Source organism: Mauremys mutica, chromosome 9 (genome assembly GCF_020497125.1).
Source record: "Mauremys mutica isolate MM-2020 ecotype Southern chromosome 9, ASM2049712v1, whole genome shotgun sequence".
Classification (NCBI taxonomy): domain Eukaryota; kingdom Metazoa; phylum Chordata; order Testudines; family Geoemydidae; genus Mauremys; species Mauremys mutica.
The window spans coordinates 45,241,701-45,262,996 of record NC_059080.1 but is presented as its reverse complement, the minus strand read 5'-3'; the positions used below and the strand labels follow the sequence as shown (position 1 = coordinate 45,262,996).

Below are 21,296 nucleotides of genomic sequence, written 5' to 3'. Positions count from 1 at the left end.
CAAAACTGGACACAGTACTCCAAATGAGGCCTCACCAGTGCTGAGTAGAGGGGAATGATCACATCCCTCGATCTGCTGGAAATGCCCCTACTTATACAACCCAAAATGCCATTAGCCTTCTGGGCAACAAGGGCACACTGACTCATATTCAGCTTTTCGTCCACCGTAACCCCTAGGTCCTTTTCTGCAGAACTGCTGCCCAGCCATTCGGTCCCTAGTCTGTAGCAGTGCATGGGATTCTTCCATCCTAAGTGCAGGACTCTGCACTTGTCCTTGTTGAACCTCATCATATTTCTTTTGGCCCAATCCTCTAATTTGTCTAGGTCCCTCTGTATCCTAGCCCTACCCTCCAGCATATCAACCACTCCTCCCAGTTTAGTGTCATCTGCAAACTTGCTAAGGGTGCAGTCCACACCATCCTCCAGATCGTTAATGAAGATATTGAATAAAACTGGCCCCAGCACCGACACTTGGGGCACTCCACTTGATACCGGCTGCCAACTAGACATGGAACCATTGATCACTACCCGTTGAGCCCGACCATCTAGCCAGTTTTCTATCCACCTTACCGTCCATTCATCCAGCCCATACTTCTTTAACTTGCTGGCAAGAATACTGTGGGAGACTGTATCAAAAGCTTTGCTAAAGTCCAGAAATAGTACATCCACTGCTTTACCCTCATCCACAGAGCCGGTTATCTCGTCATAGAAGGCAATTAGGTTAGTCAGGCATGACTTGCCCTTGGTGAATCCATGCTGACTGTTCCTGATCACTTTCTCCTCCTTTAAGTGGTTCAGGATTGATTCCTTGAGGACCTGTTCCATGATTTTTCCAGGGACTGAGGTGAGACTGACTGGCCTGTAGTTCCCTGGATCTTCCTTCTTCCTCTTTTTAAAGATGGGCACTACATTAGCTTTTTTCCAGTCATCCGGGACCTCCCCCGATCGCCATGATTTTTCAAAGATAATGGCCAATGGCTCTGCAATCTCATCGGCCAACTCCTTTAGCACCCTCGGATGCAGCGCATCTGGCCCCATGGACTTGTGCTCATCCAGCTTTCCTAAATAGCCCCGAACTACTTCTTTCTCCACAGAGAGCTGGTCACCTCCTCCCCATACCGTGCTGCAGAGTGCAGCTGTCTGGGAGCTGACCTTGTCTGTGAAGACAGAGGCAAAAAAAGCATTGAGTACACTAGCTTTCTCCACATCCTCTGTCACTAGGTTCCCTCCCTCATTCAGCAAGGGGCCCACACTTTTTCCTTGACTTTCTTCCTGTTGCTAACATACCTAAAGAAACCCTTCTTGTTACTCCTAACATCTCCGCTAGCTGCAACTCCGAGTGTGATTTGGCCTTCCTGATTTCACACCTGCATGCCTGAACAATACTTTTATACTCCTTCCTGATTATTTGTCCAATCTTCCACTTCTTGTAAGCTGTTCTCTTGTGTTTAAGACGAGCAAGGATTTCACTGTTAAGCCAAGCTGGTCGCCTGCCATATTTACTTTTCTTCCTACACATCGGGATGGTTTGTTCCTGCAACCTCAATAAGGTTTCTTTGAAATACAGCCAGCTTTCCTCGACTCCCTTCCCCGTCATGTTATTCTCCCAGGGGACCTTGCCCATCAGTTCCCTGAGGGAGTCGAAATCTGCTTTTCTGAAGTCCAGGGTCTCTGTTCTACTGCTTTCCCTTTTTCCTTGTGTCAGGATCCTGAACTTGACCATCTCATGGTCACTGCCTCCCAGGTTCCCATCCACTATTGCTTCCTCTACTATTTCTTCCCTGTTTGTGAGCAGCAGGTCAAGAAGAGCTTTTCCCCTAGTTGGTTCCTCCAGCACTTGCACCAGGAAATTGTCCCCTACACTTTCCAGAAACTTCCTAGATTGTCTGTGCACTGCTGTATTGCTCTCCCAGCAGATATCGGGGTGATTAAAGTCCCCCATGAGAACCAGGGCCTGTGATCTAGCAACTTCTGTTAGTTGCTGGAAGAAAGCCTCGTCCACCTCATCACCCTGGTCTGGTGGTCTGTAGCAGACTCCCACCACGACATTATCCTTGTTGTTCATACTTCTAAATTTAATCCAGAGACACTCAGGTTTTTCTGCAGTTTTTCATACTGGAGCTCTGAGCAGTCATACTACTCTCTTACGTACAACGCAACTCCCCCACCTTTTCTTCCCTGCCTGTCCTTCCTGAACAGTTTATATCCATCCATGACAGTACTCCAATCATGTGAGTTATCCCACCAAGTCTCTGTTATTCCAATTACATCATAATTCCCTGACTGTGCCAGGACTTCTAGTTCTCCCTGCTTGTTCCCCAGGCTTCTTGCATTTGTGTATAGGCACTTAAGATAACCCGCTGATTGTCCCGCTTTCTCGGTCTGAGACAGGAGATCTCCCCTCTTGCAGTCTCCTGCTTGTGCTTTCTCCCGGTATCCCACTTCCCCACTTACCTCGGGGCTTTGGTCTCCTTCCCCCGGTGAACCTAGTTTAAAGCCCTCCTCACTAGGTTAGCCAGCCTGCTTGCAAAGATGCTCTTCCCTCTCTTCGTGAGGTGGAGCCCGTCTCTGCCTAGCAATCCTTCTTCTTGGAAGACCATCCCATTGTCAAAGAATCCAAACCCTTCTCTCCGACACCATCTGCGTAGCCATTCGTTGATTTCCACGATTCGACGGTCTCTACCCTGGCCTTTTCCTGCCATAGGGAGGATAGACGAGAACACCACTTGCGCCTCAAACTCCTTTATCCTTCTTCCCAGAGCCACGTAGTCTGCAGTGATACGCTCAAGGTCATTCTTGGCAGTATCATTGGTGCCCACGTGGAGAAGCAGGAAGGGGTTGCGATCCGAGGGCTTGATAAGTCTCGGCAGTCTCTCCGTCACATCGTGAATCCTAGCCCCTGGCAAGCAGCACACCTCTCAGTTTTCCCGGTCAGGGCGGCAGATAGATGACTCAGTCCCCCTGAGGAGAGAGTCCCCGACCACCACAACCCTCCTCCTCCTCCTCTTCGGAGTGGTGGTCGTGGAACCCCCATCCCTAGGACAGCGCATCTCATGCCTTCCAATCAGTGGAGTCTCCTTCTGCTCTGTTCCCTCAGGTGTATCATCCACTCCACTCTCTGCACTAGTACCTGTGGAGAGAACATGAAAACGGTTGCTCACCTGTATCTGTGTTTCTGGTACTCTTTCCCCTTCTGGAAGTCACATGCCGCCACTTACCCTCGCTGGTCTTCTGTCCCCGCTGCGTAGCCTGCTCTGAATCTTCAGAACATTGTGCCCGCTGCAGCTGATCCTGACGTCTATCCAGGAAATCCTCATTTTCTTTTATGGAACGCAGGGTTGTTATTCGTTTCTCCAGACCTTGAATCTTCTCTTCCAAGATGGAGATCAGCTTGCACTTTGTACAGACAAAGTCGCTCCTATCCTGTGGAAGGAAGACGAACATGGCGCATCCTGTGCAGGTCACAACGGCAGATTGCTCAGCATCCATGGTCTCTTCCTTCTAAGAGCTCTCTCCAGGCGAACTCCCAGGCAAACTCCTTCTGTTTGCCTCTCTGCTGTTCACTGCTCAGCTGGTTCGCAGCTGACTGCCTTTTTATAACAGTCAGGCCCAGCTGGAACAAAGCACTCCCAAATCAAACTGGTCAAACAAGCAATCAAACAATCAAGCACACAGTCAAACTGCCAAACTGCCCCCCCAACAGACACTCAGATACTCACCAGCGCAGTCCCCCTACTGCAGCACTTAGCGTACCTCTGCTCAGAGGGATCCCAGGCAAACTCCTTCTGTTTGCCTCCAGAGTGGGGAGCTGTCCTCGGACCGAAGCGTTGTCCAAAAGTGACAAGATTATCATTATTGGAAACACTCTTGCTCCAGATGTGTCTTGGATCAAGTGGGTTTCTTTGCAAGTGGACAGCCGTTAAGCCTGAGCCTTTTTGCTCAAATGTCCTGTCTTAGGTGTCCTCTCAGAGCATTTCAGTAACAGAGGCATTGACCTCTCCTCTTTCCACTTCTCACAGGTCGCAACAAGCGAATGAACCTGAGTGGACGACCCTTCCGGTACATGGGAGTCCTGGGCACATCCAAGCTCTACGACATCAGAAAGAACATCTTCACCTTTACACCCCAGGTAGGTGGCTGGGCAGTGTGGCAGCTGAGTTGTGTGTCATGGTAGTAGATGTGTATTGACCATGCTGTGTAAGCGGTGCAGCTCCAACCAGGTAAGTGCATGGCCTTTATGAATCGAAGCACAGGCTTCTTTTTTAAAGGATACCGCAAACTGCTAAGTGTAGTTGTAGCCATGTGGATCCCAGGGTATTAGAAAGACAAGGTTGGGGAGGGAATGTCTTTTTACTGGACCAGCCTCTGTTGGTGAGAGCCACAAGATTTCAAGCCACACAGAGCTCTTCTTCTTAGTCTCTCTCACCAAGAGAGGCTGGTCCAATAAAAGGCTGGTCCACCTATCTGGTACCTCAAAGAGGCACAAAGTCAGAGATGGGACCTGCCAATCTTGACCCAGTCCACAGAAACCTCTGTCAGTTTCTCCATAGCAGGTGCTTCAATGCTGTTTTTTTTTTTAAAAGGAAGTGATCCATGGCAGCAGTCCAGGCCCTGTGTGGACCCTACCATAAAAGCAGTGTGTGCATAGGAAATGGAAGGAAATGTCTCTTTGCTCAGCCAGTCCTGGGAACAGCATGGCTACCTGTGGTACCATGTGATGCCATGGTGGTCAAGGCCCTGCAGCTGAATGTAGCACCAAAGCAGTTTGTGGAGAGCGCCTCACAAGAAGGGAAAGGGACCAGCTAGAGCCTCCTGGTTGGGGAAGCACTGGGTAGAAAGTGCTCCTGTAAGCAAGTCTTCCTTTTCTTTACAAACAGGGAAGCCCTCTAGAGGCTGCTGTGAATAGGGAGAAATTAGGAAAAGGACCTTGACTGTGGCAAGCTGTAAAACCTGATTTTTAAAGACACTAAAATCTCTTGGTTTCCTCCTTTTTAAGAACACCAAGAGGGATTGGTAATAGAGCAGGGAAATTTCCACCTCCTAGGTCCCTGGTTCTAGCCCCGCCTAGGGGTGCAATGATCAAAAGCCAGGGTGCAGCAGGCTGCCCCATGGCTCCTATATGCAGAGAGTAGGTAGGCAATTAAAATCTACCAACTGTCCCCCAGGCTGGCAGGCTTGACAGAGAACCTGAGGGCTGTGTGGGCAGAGGCAAGTCGTCCTCTTGCTGCAGCAGGTGACTTCTCTGCATCAGGGCTGTGCACACTGGAGAGGCTGTGAAGCCTGCACCATCTGCAGCTCTGTAGACAAATGGAGGCTGTCAGCCCAGCCTAAAATCCACAGGCTGTCAGGAGAAGTCAGCGCTCCAGTCACCAAGATGATACAGCAGCTACACTTGTGTCTCTTGGGCTGATGACTTGTGTTTATGGGTGGTGTGAAGGTAAGTGGGGAGAGAAGCAGACTGTGTGGGAATGAAGTGACACCCCCCCCCCCAATTGCCACCCCCATGAGGGCATTCATCTAACAGCGATTTAACTGAGTCTGTGTATGCAGCACCTGCTGTTAAATGCCTTGCTACAGAAATGTTGAAATCTGGTCTGTCTCTTTATTGATGTGTGCTTTGTCACTAAAGTAGCTGCTAGAAATGCAGTGGAAGGGCACTTCCTCTCACAGCAGGATGCTGCTCAGCAGTGCCCATTGCTCTTCTCTCCAGAAGTGTCACTGCCACAGATTCCCTGGTTAATTACTCTGTGACAGTGAGCAGGTTCCCACCCCTGTATGACAGCATTAGCACCTTCCCACACCTGCCTATCAGCTGGAGAGCTGGCAGCCATGCCTAAAGCAGGAGTCTTGAATCTGGGATTGTCAGTCTCCAGGCAGGTTATGTAGAAAGGATTTCCAGTGGGACCTAGCAGCCAAGAACTAGCTTCTCCCATACAACCTCTGTGATTCTCCAGTATTGCCTGTCTTGGCATTCATGCAGCCTACAGCACATGCCACCTGTAAGACCCCTAAATCCTGCAGATGCCCCAGAACCAATCCATGGCAATGGACTGACCCGCTTGCTGTGCTGTTGCAGAAGCCCTTTCTAGCTTTGCTCCTTTGTCCCATGAATGGTCCACTTCTCATCTCTCCCTGTGCTGCAGTAGCAGTCTGAGTCCTTGTGGCTTTCATCCTCTCACGCTCACCTCTGCTCCTGTGTCCCCTGCAGTTCATCGATCAGCAGCAGTTCTACTTGGCCTTGGACAACAAGATGATCGTGGAGATGCTGCGGACAGACCTCTCCTACCTGTGCAGCCGCTGGAGGATGACTGGACGGCCGACAATCACCTTCCCCATCTCGCAAACCATGCTTGGTAAAGGCCCTCTGGCCTGTCTCTCTGCGTATCCAGAAAGGCAAAGTCAATGCATCCCTTAAACACAGCGTAGCCTCTTGGCCCCAGCACCTAGCAGAGCTGCACTAAGAAGTTCTGTGGAGCTGGTCCAAAGGCCCCAGCTGATCAATGGGAAGGAGGCAGAGCTGTGCTGTCATGCTCTGATCTGTTGTAACAAAGCGGCCTTTGTTGGGGCATAACTGAGAGTATCAATTCAGGACAAATTGCTTAGAACAGGGCAGTCACAGCCGAAGGCTGGGGGTCCTTTACTACTAAGGCATGCCAAACCAGCCAGAGAGCACTTTGGTTTTACCCCACTGGCTAACCAGAAGTCATATAAGCAATTCCCTCAGACACTCCAGTTTCCCAGTATCACCACCAGCGCCACTTTGTATGGGGATGAATGGGATCAGGAGAACCTTTTTTCTTTTACTGGGGTATTGGTTTTCATAACCAAAGGACCAAGCCCCAGACCCAGCTCAATATACCAGTCAGATCTTACCCACAAATCATGCTGTTGCCCATCCTTTAGAATCTAAGGTTTATTCATAAAAAGAAAGAAATATAGAGTTAAAATTGGTTAAATGGAATCAAATACATACAACAATTGCAAAGTTCTTAGTTCAGGCTTGTTTCAGGCTTGATGGGATTACTGCTGATTTAAACCAGTCAAGTCTCTGGAGTACAAACATCCCAGCTTGGATGGGTTGCTCAGTCCTTTGTTCAGAGCTTCAGTTTCAAGCACAGTTCCTGCAGAGGTCAGAAGCAGAACTGAAGACAAAATGGAGAAGATGCAGCTGCCCTTTATAATCTCTTGCCATGCGGCCCGTACTTCCTTTGTTTCAAACACAAGCTGCCCAGCACATGGCTTGGAAGCCTTAGAGTTCTCTCCATAGGCATGTCCCTGCATGCCTTGGTGAGTCACAAGGTGCATCTGCCTTCTCTCAGTGAGTCAGTTGTATAGCTGATGATCCTTTATCTGGCCTGCTTGATGGCCCATTTTGCTGATGCCAAACTGTCTGGGGTGTCACCCAGAAACATAGCACAAATTTGAAATACATACTGTGTGACAGACCCAGGCCAGTGGGTCACAGGAGTCTGGTAAAGGGCAAATATACTGGTCACTGGCTGAGTAGTTTTCTGTTCCCTGAGTGACCAGAGCAGGGGCTGCACTAGAGTAATCAGGAACCTGCTAGAACCAATTAAGGCAGACAGGCTGATTAGAACACCTGCAGCCAATCAAGGCAGGCTAATCAGGGCACCTGGGTTTAAAAAGGAGCTCACTGCAGTCAGGGAGGGGGAAGCTAGAGGAGAGGAAGTGCGTGTGAGGAGCTGAGAGTGAGAAGGTGTGCTGCTGGAGGACTAAGGGTATGTCTACACTACAAGAGGTAGTTCGATTCAACTTAAGTTGAATTTGTGGAATCGACCTTACGAAGTCGAATTTGTGTATCCACACTAAGGACACTAATTCGAATTTGTGAGTCCGCACTAACGGGGCAAGCGTCGACTTTGGAAGCGGTGCACTGTGGGCAGCTATCCCACAGTTCCCGCACTCCCCACTGCCCATTGGAATGCTGGGTAGAGCCCCCAATGCCTGCTGGGGGAAAAAATGTGTCGAGGGTGCTTTTGGGTAACTGTCATCATTGAACCGTCACTCCCGTCCTCCCCCTGAAACCGCCGGCGGGCAATCTGTTCGCGCACTTTTCTGGTCAGTGACAGCGCGGACGCCACAGCACTGCGAACATGGAGCCCGCTGCAGTTATGGCCGTTGTCAACTCCTCGCACCTTATCGTCCACCTCTTCCACAGTCAGCTGCTGAGAAATCGGGCTACTTTTCAATGGTGCTGCATGCACTGGTGGACCATAGGGGACGTTTAACCAACATCAACGTTGGGTGGCCGGGCAAGGTTCATGACGCGCGTGTTTTCAGGAACTCTGGTCTGTTTAGACGCCTGCAGGAAGGTAGTTTCTTCCCGGACCACAAAATAACTGTTGGGGATGTGCAGATGCCTATAGTGATCCTCGGGGACCCAGCCTACCCGCTAATGCCGTGCCTCATGAAGCCCTATACAGGCGCCTTGGACACTGACAAGGAACTCTTCAACTACCGGCTGAGCAAGTGCAGAATGGTGGTGGTGTGCTTTCGGATGTCTCAAGGGGAGATGGCGAAGCTTACTGACTGGCTCGGATCTCAGCGAAACCAATATCCCCATTGTTATTGCAGCTTGCTGTGTGCTCCACAATCTCTGTGAGAGCAAGGGGGAGACCTTTATGGCGGGATGGGAGGTTGAGGCAAATCGCCTGGCTGCTGATTACGCTCAGCCAGACACCCGTGCGATTAGAAGAGCCCAGCGGGAAGCGCTATGCATCCGGGAGGCTTTGAAACCTAGGTTCCTCAGCGAGCAGCGTGACCTGTGACTGTTCAGTTTCTTTACAGAGAAGCTGAACCTGCCCCGATTTCTTTACCCAGTTACTGGTGACTATCCTCTGCAGTTACATACCCCGTTTCCCCCACTTCCAACACACGTGTAAAAATAAAATACATGTTCCATTGTTACTTAACAAAGGTTTCTTTATTAATGACTTTGCGTTAAAAGGGTTGAAACTGGGACGCAGACTGTGCTGGGTAGGGTGTGCGGTGATGTAAAGACCGCCTCTAAACTCGAGGAATGACAGGCTCCTGCTCCTAGAGCGGTCCGCAGTGCCGGACTGGTTGTTTCAATGGAGCCTGCCATCCCTCCTTTTTGGGACTCTGTGTGCGGGGGCTATGTGACCTTGTGGCGGAGGAGGACGGATACAGATTCCTCTGCTGCGTGGCTCTGTGGTCCAGGACAAGGACCGCTGCATAAGATCTGTAACCGCCCTCCCCCGCTACAAAGTCACGTACCCCCATACCCACACAGAACCTGGAAACCACCTCCCATACCGACCAGGCTGCCTACTGACTGCACTGTGTGTGTGACCTGCTGCTGATCCTGCCCCCATGTCTGTACCCTGGTAAAGGTGACTGTCCTATGCAATTACCAACCCCCTTCCCCACCCCTCCCTTCAAACACAATCTTCTGTAAAAAAAAACAAAAAAAAACATGAGGGAAACAGTAATTAACAGCAAAGTATTTTTAATAATCAACTAGACAGGGGATGAAACTGGGATTGGGGCTTGGGTGAGTCAGCAAGGGAAGGACTTTTCAAAATTTAGGGTATGAGAGCTTTTGGGTACTTGAGCACTCTGCTGGGGTGCGGTGACAGTTTTCACGGCCCTTGGCGCCCCTCCTTCTGGTTATTTTGGGTGCGGGGGGTATGGGACTTTGTGGCGGGGGAGGGCGGTTGCAGATACACTGCAGGGGGGCTCTGTCCTCCTGCCTGCGGTCCTGCAGAACATCCACAAGGCGCTGGAGCGTGTCCGTTTGCTCCCTCATTAGTCCAAGCAGCGTTTGAGTCGCCTGCTTCTCTTCCTCACGCCACCTCTCCTCCCGTTCGCTGAGTGAGCGCTGGTACAGAGAGAGGGTCTCCCTCCACTGGCTCTGCTGGTCCGCCTCGTCTCGGGAGCAGCCCATAAGTTCAGCGAACATCTCGTCCTGTGTCTTTTTCTTTCGCTGCCTAATCTTTGCCAGCCTCTGTGAGGGGGATGCTGTGGCAGGTCTGGAGACAGTCGAAGCTGTGTGATGGGAAAAAGGGAGTGAATTCCTTGCAAAGATACATTTCTGCGAACAATGAACACAGTGTAGTCTGTCTCTGTGAACAAGACCATGCACAGCACCTGTCTCATGCGCACTCCTGCTCCAGGCAATCCGGAAAGCATAAACTCTGCCCCTGTTCCACCCCATCGCAGTCTCCCCCGACCCTTGGAATTCTGGGTTGAGATCCCAGTGCCTGATGGGTCAAAAATCATTGTCGTGGGTGGTTCTGGGTAAATGTCGCCAGTCATTCCTTCCTCCGGGAAAGCAACGCCAGACAATCATTTCGAGCCCGTTTTCCCTGGATTACCCTGGCAGACGCCATAGCGTGGCAACCATGGAGCCTGTTTTGCCTTTTATCACTGTCACCGTATGTGTACTAGATGCCGCAGACAGAGGCGATTCAGCAGCGCTACACAGCAGCATTCCTTTGCTTTTGCATGACAGCAGAGATGGTTATCAGCCATATTGTACCATCTACCATGCCATTGTAAATTGGCAATGTGATGACGGTTACCAGTCCTACTGCACTATACCTTCTGCTGCTGTCATAGGTGCCCCTGGCCGAGATCAGCCAGGGGCGCAAAAGACAAAACTGGGAATGACTCCCTGAGTCAATCCCTCCTTTATGGTATCTAAAAATAGAATCAGTCCTGCCTAGAATATGGGGCAAGTGTACTAGGGTTGCAGTGTGGGGCAAGTGTACTAGGGTTGCAGTGTATCAGAGAACTAGAGAGCACAGCTGCTCTGTGTCAGATCATGCAGGAATGATGAGCCGCATGCCATTCACAGGGGGTGCCCCTGCAACAACCCCACCTGTTGCTTCCCTCCTCCCCCAGCCTTCCTGGGCTACCGTTGCAGTGTCCCCCCATTTGTGTGCTGAAGTAATAAAGAATGCAGGAATAAGAAACAGTGACTTGTTAGTGAAATGAAATGAGGGGAAGGCAGCCTCCAGCTGCTATGATAGTCCAGACAGGACAGAATCTTTTCTTTACACATGAAAGGCGGGGGCTGATGGAGCTCAGCCCCCTGTTGCTATGATGAAGACGGTTAGCAGGCCGTCTACTTATGGGCTGATGATGAGGACGGATAGCAGTCCTACTGCACTACACCATCTGCCACAAGGCTGATGATGAGGACGGATACCAGTCGTATTGCACCGTCAGCCACCCATGAGGTGGTGGGGGGAGGATGCTACAGTACAGTGCCAGCAGCATTCAGTACACATAGGGTGACATTTAAAAGAGTCAAGAGACGATTTTTTTTTCCTTTTCCTTCTGGGGGTGGGGGTACATTGACGAGCTATGCCCTGAACCACCGTGGACAATGTGTTTGACCGTACAGGTATTGGGAGCTCAGCCAAGAATGCAAATGCTTTTCAGAGACTGCAGGAACTGTGGGATAGCTTGCGTCCTCAGTCCCCCTTCCCTCCCTCCATGAGCATCCATTTGATTCTTTGGCTTTCCGTTACGCTTGTCACGCAGCAGCGTGCTGAGTCTCTGCTACGCCGTCTGTCTGGAGATTTTTTAAAAATACTTTGGACCAGGCGTAACATTACAGTAATTCCCCTAATTAGATGCAGGAGTCGCCGAGCGATATCACCCTGAGGAGGGTCACTGAAGGAGAAAGAGCGCATACTGCGTGAAAGCCAGCACAAACCAGGGGCCTATGCTGCCATGCTCGTGGAGGCAGTGCTCCCAGAATACCTCATGAAAGCCTGGCGCAGAAAAGTGTGCTACCACAGAGCACCCAATAAGGCAGCTCTCCCCAGGAACCTCCTGCGGAGGCTTTTCGATTACCTCCAGGAGAGCTTCGTGGAGATCTCCCAAGAGGATTTCTATTCTATCCCCATATATATAGACCTCCTTTTCACATAGTTCAGATTCCTGTTACATTAATAATAAAAGTTTACATGTTTAAAGCACTTACCGACTGATCCTTCCCCTGATTCAGGGTCTGGGGTAACTGCTGGGGAGGGTTGGTAGGGGATCTCCATGAGGGTGATGAAGAGATCCTGGCTGTCGGGGAAACCAGCGTTGTAAGCGCTGTCGCCTGCCTCGTCCTCCACAAACCCTTCCTCATCTTCCCCGTCCGCGAACATCGCCGAGGAACTGGCTGTCGACACTATCCCATCGGTGGAGTCCACGGTCACTGGTGGGGTAGTTGTGGCAGACCCACCGAGAATGGCATGCAGTGCCTCGTAGAAGCGGCATGTCTGGGGCTGGGCTCTGGAGCGTCCGTTTGCCGCTTTGGTCTTCTGGTAGCCTTGTCTCGGGTCCTTGATGTTCACGCGGCACTGCGTTGCATCCCGGCTGTATCCTCTGTCTCTCATGGCTTTGGAGATCTTCTCGTAGGTCTTTGCATTCCGTTTTTTGGAGCGCAGCTCCAAAAGCACAGACTCCTCGCCCCACACACCGATCAGATCCAAGACTTCCCGGTCAGTCCATGCTGGGGCCCTCTTTCTATTCAGAGATTGCATGGACTCCTCTGCTGGAGAGCTCTGCATCATTGCCGGTGCTGCTGAGCTTGCCCCGATGTCCAACCAGGAAATGAGATTCAAACTGGCCAGACAGGAAAAGGAATTCAAATTTTCCCGGGGCTTTTCCTGTGTGGCTGGTCAGAACATCCAAGCTCGGACTGCTGTCCAGAGCGTCAACAGAGTGGTGCACTGTGGGATAGCTCCCGGAGCTACTAAGGTCGATTTCCGTCCACACCTAGCCTAATTCGACATAGCCATGTCGAATTTGACGCTACTCCCCTCGTCGGGGAGGAGTACAGAATTTGAACTAAAGAGCCCTCTAGGTCGAACTAATTAGCTTCCTGGTGTGGACGGGTGCACGGTTAAGTCGACTTAACGCTGCTAAATTCGACATAAACGCCTAGTGTAGACCAGGCCTAAGGAGTACAAGTGTTATCAGACACCAGGAGGAAGGTCCTGTGGTGAGGATAAAGAAGGTGTTTGGAGGAGGCTATGAGGAAGCAGCCCAGGGAGTTGTAGCTGTCATGCAGCTGTTATAGGAGGCACTATAGACAGCTACAATCCACAGGGCCCTGGGCTGGAACCCGGAGTAGAGGGCGGGCCCGGGTTCCCCCCCCAAACCTCCCAACTCCTGATCAGACACAGGAGAAGTTGACCCAGACTGTGGGGAAGATCACTGAGGTGAGCAAATAAGCGCAGGACCCACCAAGGTAGAGGAGGAACTTTGTCACAATACATACAATTCATAATACAAAGGGGATACAAACATATAAACAAGATGATCATGTCTGGCAAATTATAACATTTTTGCAGATATCTTGCATAGCATATCTGGCTGATTACTTTGTGGGTGTTACCCCAGGAGCCAACATTTGAAACGGGTATAGGGCTAATACTTATGACTTTAAATACAAAAATTATACATGCATACAGTTAGTATAATCATAACCCTTTATAGATACCTTACTTGACCTCCTTTGTATAAGATTTGGTGCAACTTCTGTTAGTCTATAAGGTGCCACAGGACACTCTGTTGCTTTTTTATAGGACCTTGGTTGTAACAATGATCTATACGGTCGTAGTTCATGTCAATAATGTCACACCTGTGAAGAGCTTGCCTTGCTGTGGAAGGCACTGCATCATGAGGGAAGGGTCAGACTGGACACCATTGGGGCTGAGAGCTCAACTCGCAGTTGCCTCGGAATGCAGATCTTTGCTAAAGAGGCTGCATTGTGCAATATTGGCAAAACATCAGTGTTAGATGCCTCCCTCCCCGCCTGTAGGAAGTGCCTGTGCCTTGAGACATCGCGGGTATCTCCAGAGTCCATGCTAGCCTAGAGCTCTGCTGTTGGCTTGAGCTGGTTGAATTTTGATGAATGAAACACTACTTTGTAGAAAAAACTGCCTCATCTAGGACATCATAATTTGCAACAATTTCCATCTGAATTTTCATTTCTGTTTTTCCACTTCCCTCCCCTCCACCTTCCTCCATCACTTAAAAAAGAAAAAGTTTGTTAAATGGTTGTGAAGGAAAAAGAACCAATAAAATATTGGCAAAGTGAGCAGTGGCTCCATCCAGCCCAGAAACAAGGAGCAGAACCGGTCTTCCCTGGCCAGCCAGCCCTGCCGTTGGCCCTCCATGGAGAAGGGGACTTTCCTCATCCTGCCCCTCTCATTTTCACTGTTGCCCCAGTCTATTTTAAGCCCAGTCTGGGTATTTCTAATGTGCTCCTTGCTGTGGCATCCTATTGTTCTCCCTGCAGTTCCCCTGCACTCTAGTACCTGGGGATGATATTTCATTCCCCTGCCTGCAGCAGCCCTGTCCCTGGAAGCCCTCGAGTTGGGCTGGCTGTGCTTGCAGCCCAGGCCCTGTCAGTATAAATCCTAAGTGCTTAGGATGGGTTTGTTTTGCCTGCCCATGGCAGTCTGGCTGGGATTCCCCTATGAGACTGGCATCTGGGAAAGACTTTATATCCTGCCTACTCAGCATCTGTTTCCTTTTTGAAGACTGGCTGCCCTTGCTTCCTTCCCATATGGACATTCCTCCCTGATCTCCTCCAGCCTGTCAGGTGCATAAGTGGCCTGTGACGTTACAGGGAGGTTGTTTGATCACAAGGTAACTCTGGAACAAAGGCACTCCCTTGAGACAGCTGAGATTTGGCTAGAGGACAGCTCACCTGTGCTGAAGCCATTCCTGTTCCAGGGTGTGATCCCTTTCATTGCCACGTTTGGCAGAGGAACTTGCCCCTCATGACCTGTTGCTAGCTTGGTTCTGTAGTGAGACCTCTTGGCTTGGGGAAAGTGGAGGGAGCCCCATTGCTTGGCACAACTTAAATAATCAGCCTGGACAGAACCCAAGTCCACGCATGCTAGGAAACAATCCTGCACTGGAGAGAGAGAGAGGTTCTACTGGGTCATGGGTCCCTTTGATCTAAGGAGGGGATGAACCATCTCCTGAGGCTGGGTGGAGTCACCTTTGCTCTCACCCACTCTCTGTTAATTTCTCTCTTTCTCTGCTATTGATGACCAAGCTCATTCCCATCACTCAGTCCTTTAATGAGAGGCTTTCTGGCTATCCTCTTGGAGGTCTCTCTAGAAGAGCAGCTGGGAAGATGACTTGGTGCAAAAAAAAAAAAAGCCCTTTGGAAGCCTGTAGTTCTGTAGAAGAACTAGGATTGGATCAGCCAAGTGTCCTGGCTTCAATGCCACCTGCTTCAGAGGGCGTGCAAGAAAACTTGACAGACAACTATAGAATAACCTGCGATAACTGCAGTGCCTTCCTGGCCTTAGTGATTGGTTAATGCTGAGAAGCATAAGGGCTTACATCCTCATCATCCATCTATGGAAACATCTAACCCTTTTGTTTGAATCCAGCTAAGCTCTTGGCCTCTGTATCTAGTGGCAATGAGTTCCATATGTTATGCATTGTGTAAAAAGGTATTTTCTTTTATTGCCCTTAAATTTGCTGCCTTTGAATTAAATTGACTATCCCTTTGTCCCTCTTTTAGGGGAAAAGGTGACTAAGAGCATTTCCGTCTCTGTCCCACTCTGTATAACTCTCTCATGTCTCCTCACTGCAGTAGTCAATCCAGCTGACTTACGCTGGTGTCTAGTCTTTGAGCAACAGTATACACTGTCTGTTACAGTTCAAATGTCCATTGTTCTCCTAACATGATTAGGAAACCTCTGGTCACTTTTAGAGGTACCTAATCAACCTTGTTACACCTCCTAATGAGGTACCTCAATTATGGAGACTGCCTGTTGGGCAGAAGGACTGATCTCCTTGCCCTTACTAACTCTCTGTCTCTTTCACTATGTATCTTGCCACTGCATGGATGGTAAGCTGCAATGCGTTGACTATCACTCTGAGCCCCACACGAGGGTATAGGCCAGGCCTAGCACAGCACACAACTGCTTATGCCTGGGACTCCCAAGAAGTCCTGGCTGGGTGTGTCTTGGATGTTAAATTACCTTGTTACTGCTTGATGCTTCAGTGGAAGGCAGCCTGCTAAGAGCAAAGGGGAGCCTCTTTAGGCCTGGTCTATGCTACAAAATAAGACTGTGACCTGACCTAAACTAGAGTTAGGTTGACGTAAAGCAGCTTGCATTGATCTACGTGCCATACTGCATGTACGTGCCCTACTACACTGACATCATAACTCCACCTCCTCAAGCGGTGTAGGGCTTATGTTGATGTCATTAGGACGACACAGTGTCAGCTCCATTGGGTGTTGGCTGTCATTCTTGTCAATTTCAGGGTTTTGTGCTGGAGCTGTGAAATTGACAAAGTCCGCCTCACAGCTCGGGCTGTCTCCCTGGATGGATGAGGGGCTGCCCAGGGAGGAGCTGTGCATGGAGCTGAGAGCCCAGGCTCTCAGTGCTCCCACCTGCCACCCCTCTTAAGAAGGTAGAAGCGCTCCTGGTGAGGATGTGCAACAATGACTGACGGAGGGTAGTGTGGATGTGAGCTGGGCTGTAATTTGACCTAGCATAGGCTGATTGATTGATTTAAGTTTATAGTGTAGCCATGCCCTGTGTCCCAACACAACAGCTAGGTCTTTGGGTGACCAGGGAAGCCATTTTTTAGAATAAAAGGGAGGCGGGGAAAAGTCTGTGTGTTGGGCATGCAGGAAGGGGCCTCACAGAGTTGTATCCTTCCAATGGTTGGAGAGAATAATAAATGCTATAAAACAAAATGCCCTGTCTGGATTGCAGAGAGATTCTAAATGAATGTGTCTCCCTTGAGTCATTCTCATGGCCGGTATCTCTCTGTGACAGATGAAACTGGAACCAGCATCCACCCGACGGTGCTGGCAATGCTGAGGAAGCTGCAAGATGGGTATTTTGGTGGGGCAAGGTAAGCAAGAGCTACTGTTGCCATAGCGTGTACCCACTGGCTGATGGGTACAAGGACTGTGTGAAGCAGGGTTTGAAGGAATGCTCCTGTGGCAAAGCATTGCCAGCCAGCTCTGATCTGAGCAGATGCAGTCTCAGCTTAATAAACGCCCAGCAATCTCCCCGCATGGTGACATGTTTAAGCATTCCTACTTGGTAGTAACCTTGTCCCTCAGTCGCCACTCTGGGGTAATCCAAGGCCTTTAAAGCCCTAGGGGCAAAGTGGTCGGGTTTGGCATACCTTTCAGCTCAAAGAGAGGCCCTATTTTACCCTGTTCAGCTTGGGACGCGGTGGGGAGGAGGAGTGCTACTCCTACCCATGGGCAGAAGAGGTCCCAGAGAAGGGGATTTGAAGTGCTTTGCAACAGGAAGTGTTTTTACTAAACCTTCAGTTACAAAGTCTGCACAGAGACATAAACCAACACATCAGCTGGGAACCTGCAAAGCACTGCGCAGTCTTGCCCCAGATCACAGTGCCATGAGCTAACCCTACAAACCCTTATTCCCATTCCTAGTGTCCAATACTTTGATATTGCAGTGGTGGGTGTTTTATAAATAGCAGAGGTAGATATCAATGGGACTGCATTGCATCGGGGAGGAGGCACTATACATGGGGGTGAATAGTTTCAGGGGTTGGATTCGTATACTGCAGAAAAGAAAAATTCTCTAAATTTTCCCTTTGGTCCCTGAGTGACCTATGGGACCTGCCCTCTGTTCCCACCCCATGTCTGGTCCCATAGTCCAGTTTTGGCCATGTCTGGGTGCTTTGTCCCACTCTAGTGGCTGGATCAAAGAGGTGTTTAAGTCTACTACAGTCATTGAGCTACCAGAGCTGGGTCTTAGCTCAGGCAGGAGAGAGCTGTACATCTAGGTCCAGAGGTCCTAAGTTTCACCCCTACTGCCAACAACCCACCAAGAGGCATTACGTTACCTGGTTCATGTTGATTTGCAAGGTGATTTCAGGTAGACCCTCAGGCATTCCTCCCTCTTTCTGAAGTTCCAATTCCTAGCTGGAGGGGGTGGCTGTGGCACAAATGCTGCCTCAGCAGTGTGCCATGTAATAGAGGTTTCAAGAGACATTCACATTCTTAGAGCCTCTTCCTCTTTCCAGCTAACTTGGCATCTGTTTTTGTGTAGTGTTCTGACCTCCCAATAACTCTGTCCATCAATCTCTGTCCCATTCTGCTTTGGTGGCTGTGGATATCTTTCTCCAGTGGCCTTTCTTCTGATTCTCCCTCTCCCGCCCCTGAATTTCTAAGCAGAAGTAAGCATGGCTCCCTATGCTTGTTTGCATCCCCCTTGCTTAGCTGGGTCACTGTCAGGCGCAAAAAAAAATGCAGTACTGGATGGGTTTTCATTTATTGCTTCTCCAGGCCTGCAGAGGGCGCTCCTGATAAAGGTTAAAGCCATTAAAGGTTTGGCTCTTAAGAGATCTAAGGTCAAATCACACTTGATGGTCACAGTATTGCACAATATCTCCATTGAGGGCTGTAGTGGTCTAGGGCTCGCTGAGCAGTCTGATGTTCCAGCCAGTAGCGGGCAGTGCGTGTGGACACCATGCTAGCCAGTACGCTACAGTTCCATTGGCCCCATTGGGTCCTCAGCCTGATGCAAAGCTAGCAGAACAAGCCCATGGCACTTCTGATCTGACCTCTTCTCTCTGTCTCACCCAGGACCCAAACGGGTAAGTTGTCTGAGTTCCTGACAACTTCGTGTTGCACGCACCTCAGCTTCATGGATCCCGGGCCAGAGGGTAAGCTCTATGCCGATGATTACGGGCTCAGCATTGACAGCTACAGTGAGCTCAATCCCGAGGAGTGGCTGCATGGCTTTCAATTAGCAGATGATGGTAAGGAGGAAGGGGTTGGTGACCTTGGTGCGCTGGAATAGGCTGTGCTCAGGAGTGCTCTGCTTATCAATAAACCAATTAACTCTGAGGCTCTCAGCAGGGAGCCTCAGTAACTTATTTAGTGTACTTGGATTTCCACCTTGGTTTTGTTCTCCCTTGACCCCCCACCAATTAACTGTCTCTCTAACATGACTGTGATGTTAGGAGGATTGAGGGCTGGGTGGATCACTGGCCTGGACATTGAGTCTCTGCTTTTGTGGGTGTGGCAGGCAAAAGCCAAGAACAAGGGGAGGAAGTTCTGATTGGAAGCTAAGGAATTTGACTTTCTGCTTTAGGCCCAGTGCCGGGAAAATACAAAGGGTGATGTTGCACATTAGCATCTGAATTGCAAAGAACCTACAAAGGACCTGTTTAAAATCCTGGGATATCTTTAGGAAGAGATGGTACATGTCTGCATCCAGTTAGCTACATTAAATAGTCTGGAAGGAAGGCTTTAAGAACTGATGAAAGTGAACGTTTTCTAGCTCCATGTGGAGTCCAAGGTGTCAGTTTTAGGGGAAAATTTGTGAGACTTTAGGTCTTAAGTACTTTTGCTGAGTCAGGGCTCTGGTCTCTTGGGCTGTATGTCCTGATATGGAGCCAGGTGAGAGCAATCTGTTGCCCTGTTACAGAAACCACCCCGGAAGGGTATCCTCCCAGGTTGGGCCACTATAGCTGGCTGAAGTTGGTTGTTTCCTCTCCCGTGATGTTGTCTTCGATCTCCTGTTTGCAAAGATCTCTCATAACCAAGTGTCTGTCCCAATCCCTTTCCTTAACTCTCCTCTATTCTCTTGACTTGTTCCCTAACCCATTTAGACCATTAACTGCCTGTAACCAGCTTGCTATTGCATCTCCACCCTCACTCCCAGATAGCTGGTATCCCTGCTCTGGACTTGGCATAAGGTTTTCCTTTTAAGTTCTCCTTTTGCCTCTTTTTGGCGCATATGCTGCTAATCTAGATTTCCTTTTGCTGTGATGCCTGCATCTTATAGGCAAGGTGCCTGTGTCTGTGCCTGTATGCAGCAGCTGTAGGGCTAAGCTGTAGCCTCTGCTCAGGCCAAATGTGCTCTTTTAACTGGAACCTCCTTGAGGCAGCACAAAAGATGAGTGCTTCTGAAGCTTCCCAGATATCAAGGCTACAGTTCAGTTGCCTTCTGCAGCATCTCATAGCCCCACATAAGATGATTAAAAGTCTCCTGCACTGTATCTTTGAGTGGCGGCTCTGCTTATGACTATTGCAAAGAGCCCCTGTCTGAAAGCCCATCCAGATGCCTGCTAGCCAGGGTGCTAGGGAAGTGCCCCATTCAGACCTGAACATGGGGCAGATGCTGAAATACCTCTGCCTGTATGGACGCCCAGACCCCAAAACTGGCTAGACTGTTTGTACAGGAAATCGAATGAAGGTGTATATGCTCTAGAGTAAGTGTTCACATGAAAGCTGTATGGCCATGCTCGTGTACAGTTGAAGCAAGGGTGTTCCAGCATGACCTTTGCATGAAACTGTCATGGCCTTCATCCTGATGGCATTGCATTTACAAAGAATCCATCTATATTATGTTATACTATAAATGTTCTCCTGCAGAAGGCAGAGCGTTGCAATTCATGCATGTTCACTGTACCAGAAATCTGTATGGTGTTCTCCATGTTGCATGGCTAATTGACTTTGGTACTGCATGGGCTAGCAATCTGTCACTCCTCATCTGCAAAGACCCAGACCCTGCCATCCAAGGATGTTCAATTGCTGCCGCAGAGAGCGAGAGACAGCACGGCTGCATGCATGTGACTTTGTAGGCAAGTGGTGTAAATCACACTACAGGCTTGCTTCACTGTGGCTTGTGTGTCAAAAACATCTGAGGTGCACTCTTGAGAGAGCCCTGTCAGCAATGTGCTTCCATGTGAGGCAAAGCACAAGTTGTCTTTGTGTTGCAGCCTCTTGGCCCGCTGTGCAACGCAATAAGGCTTTGATGCGATACTGGTTCTGTTAACAATGTGGTGGTAATGCCAGAGTGGGGGAGGTGTTCAGCTAGCCATCATAGAAGGCGTAGGACAGGCCAGGAGTCTAATTGCATATAAGCCTTTCCACTCCACACCAGACTTGTCTTGGTTACTGCTAATCCTGAGCTGTGGGCAGGCAGCGAGGAGATCATGGGTCCAGCAGGTGCCAGGGCTATTTGGGTTTTGACTCCAGGCGGGAGGGCTAGTGGGATAGAAAAGAAGTGGATGAAGTGAAGGGGGTTTCCATTCTCACCTGTGATGGCTTGAAGGCAAACTTTGTCTAATGGTTCTCGATTATGTATTAGAAGTAATTTATTCATAATAAGAAATAGCATTTTGTGTCCTATCAGGGCCCTGCTGTGCTGAGTCTTGCACAACTAGGAAGAGACAGTCCCTGCTCAGAAGAACTCGGTCTGGGTGCAGAGAAGTAGTAACAAGGGGATGTATCAAATCAATGGGAAACATCAAGGCCGGGGGCCACAGGGCCCAGCA

At 49.8% G+C, this 21,296-nt stretch overlaps 1 protein-coding gene across 6 annotated transcripts in view; it reads left to right on the top strand.

The window, feature by feature from the left end:
* Nucleotides 1–21,296, top strand: part of PHKA1 (phosphorylase kinase regulatory subunit alpha 1) — an 86,698-nt gene that overhangs the window by 42,378 nt on the left and 23,024 nt on the right. For all 6 annotated transcript variants that reach the window (XM_045030397.1, XM_045030398.1, XM_045030400.1 and 3 more), the window contains 4 exons: nucleotides 4,019–4,128; nucleotides 6,208–6,352; nucleotides 16,805–16,883; nucleotides 18,595–18,770. In XM_045030397.1, coding sequence (XP_044886332.1) covers nucleotides 4,019–4,128; nucleotides 6,208–6,352; nucleotides 16,805–16,883; nucleotides 18,595–18,770 — 510 coding nt within the window. The remainder of the gene's footprint in view (nucleotides 1–4,018; nucleotides 4,129–6,207; nucleotides 6,353–16,804; nucleotides 16,884–18,594; nucleotides 18,771–21,296) is intronic.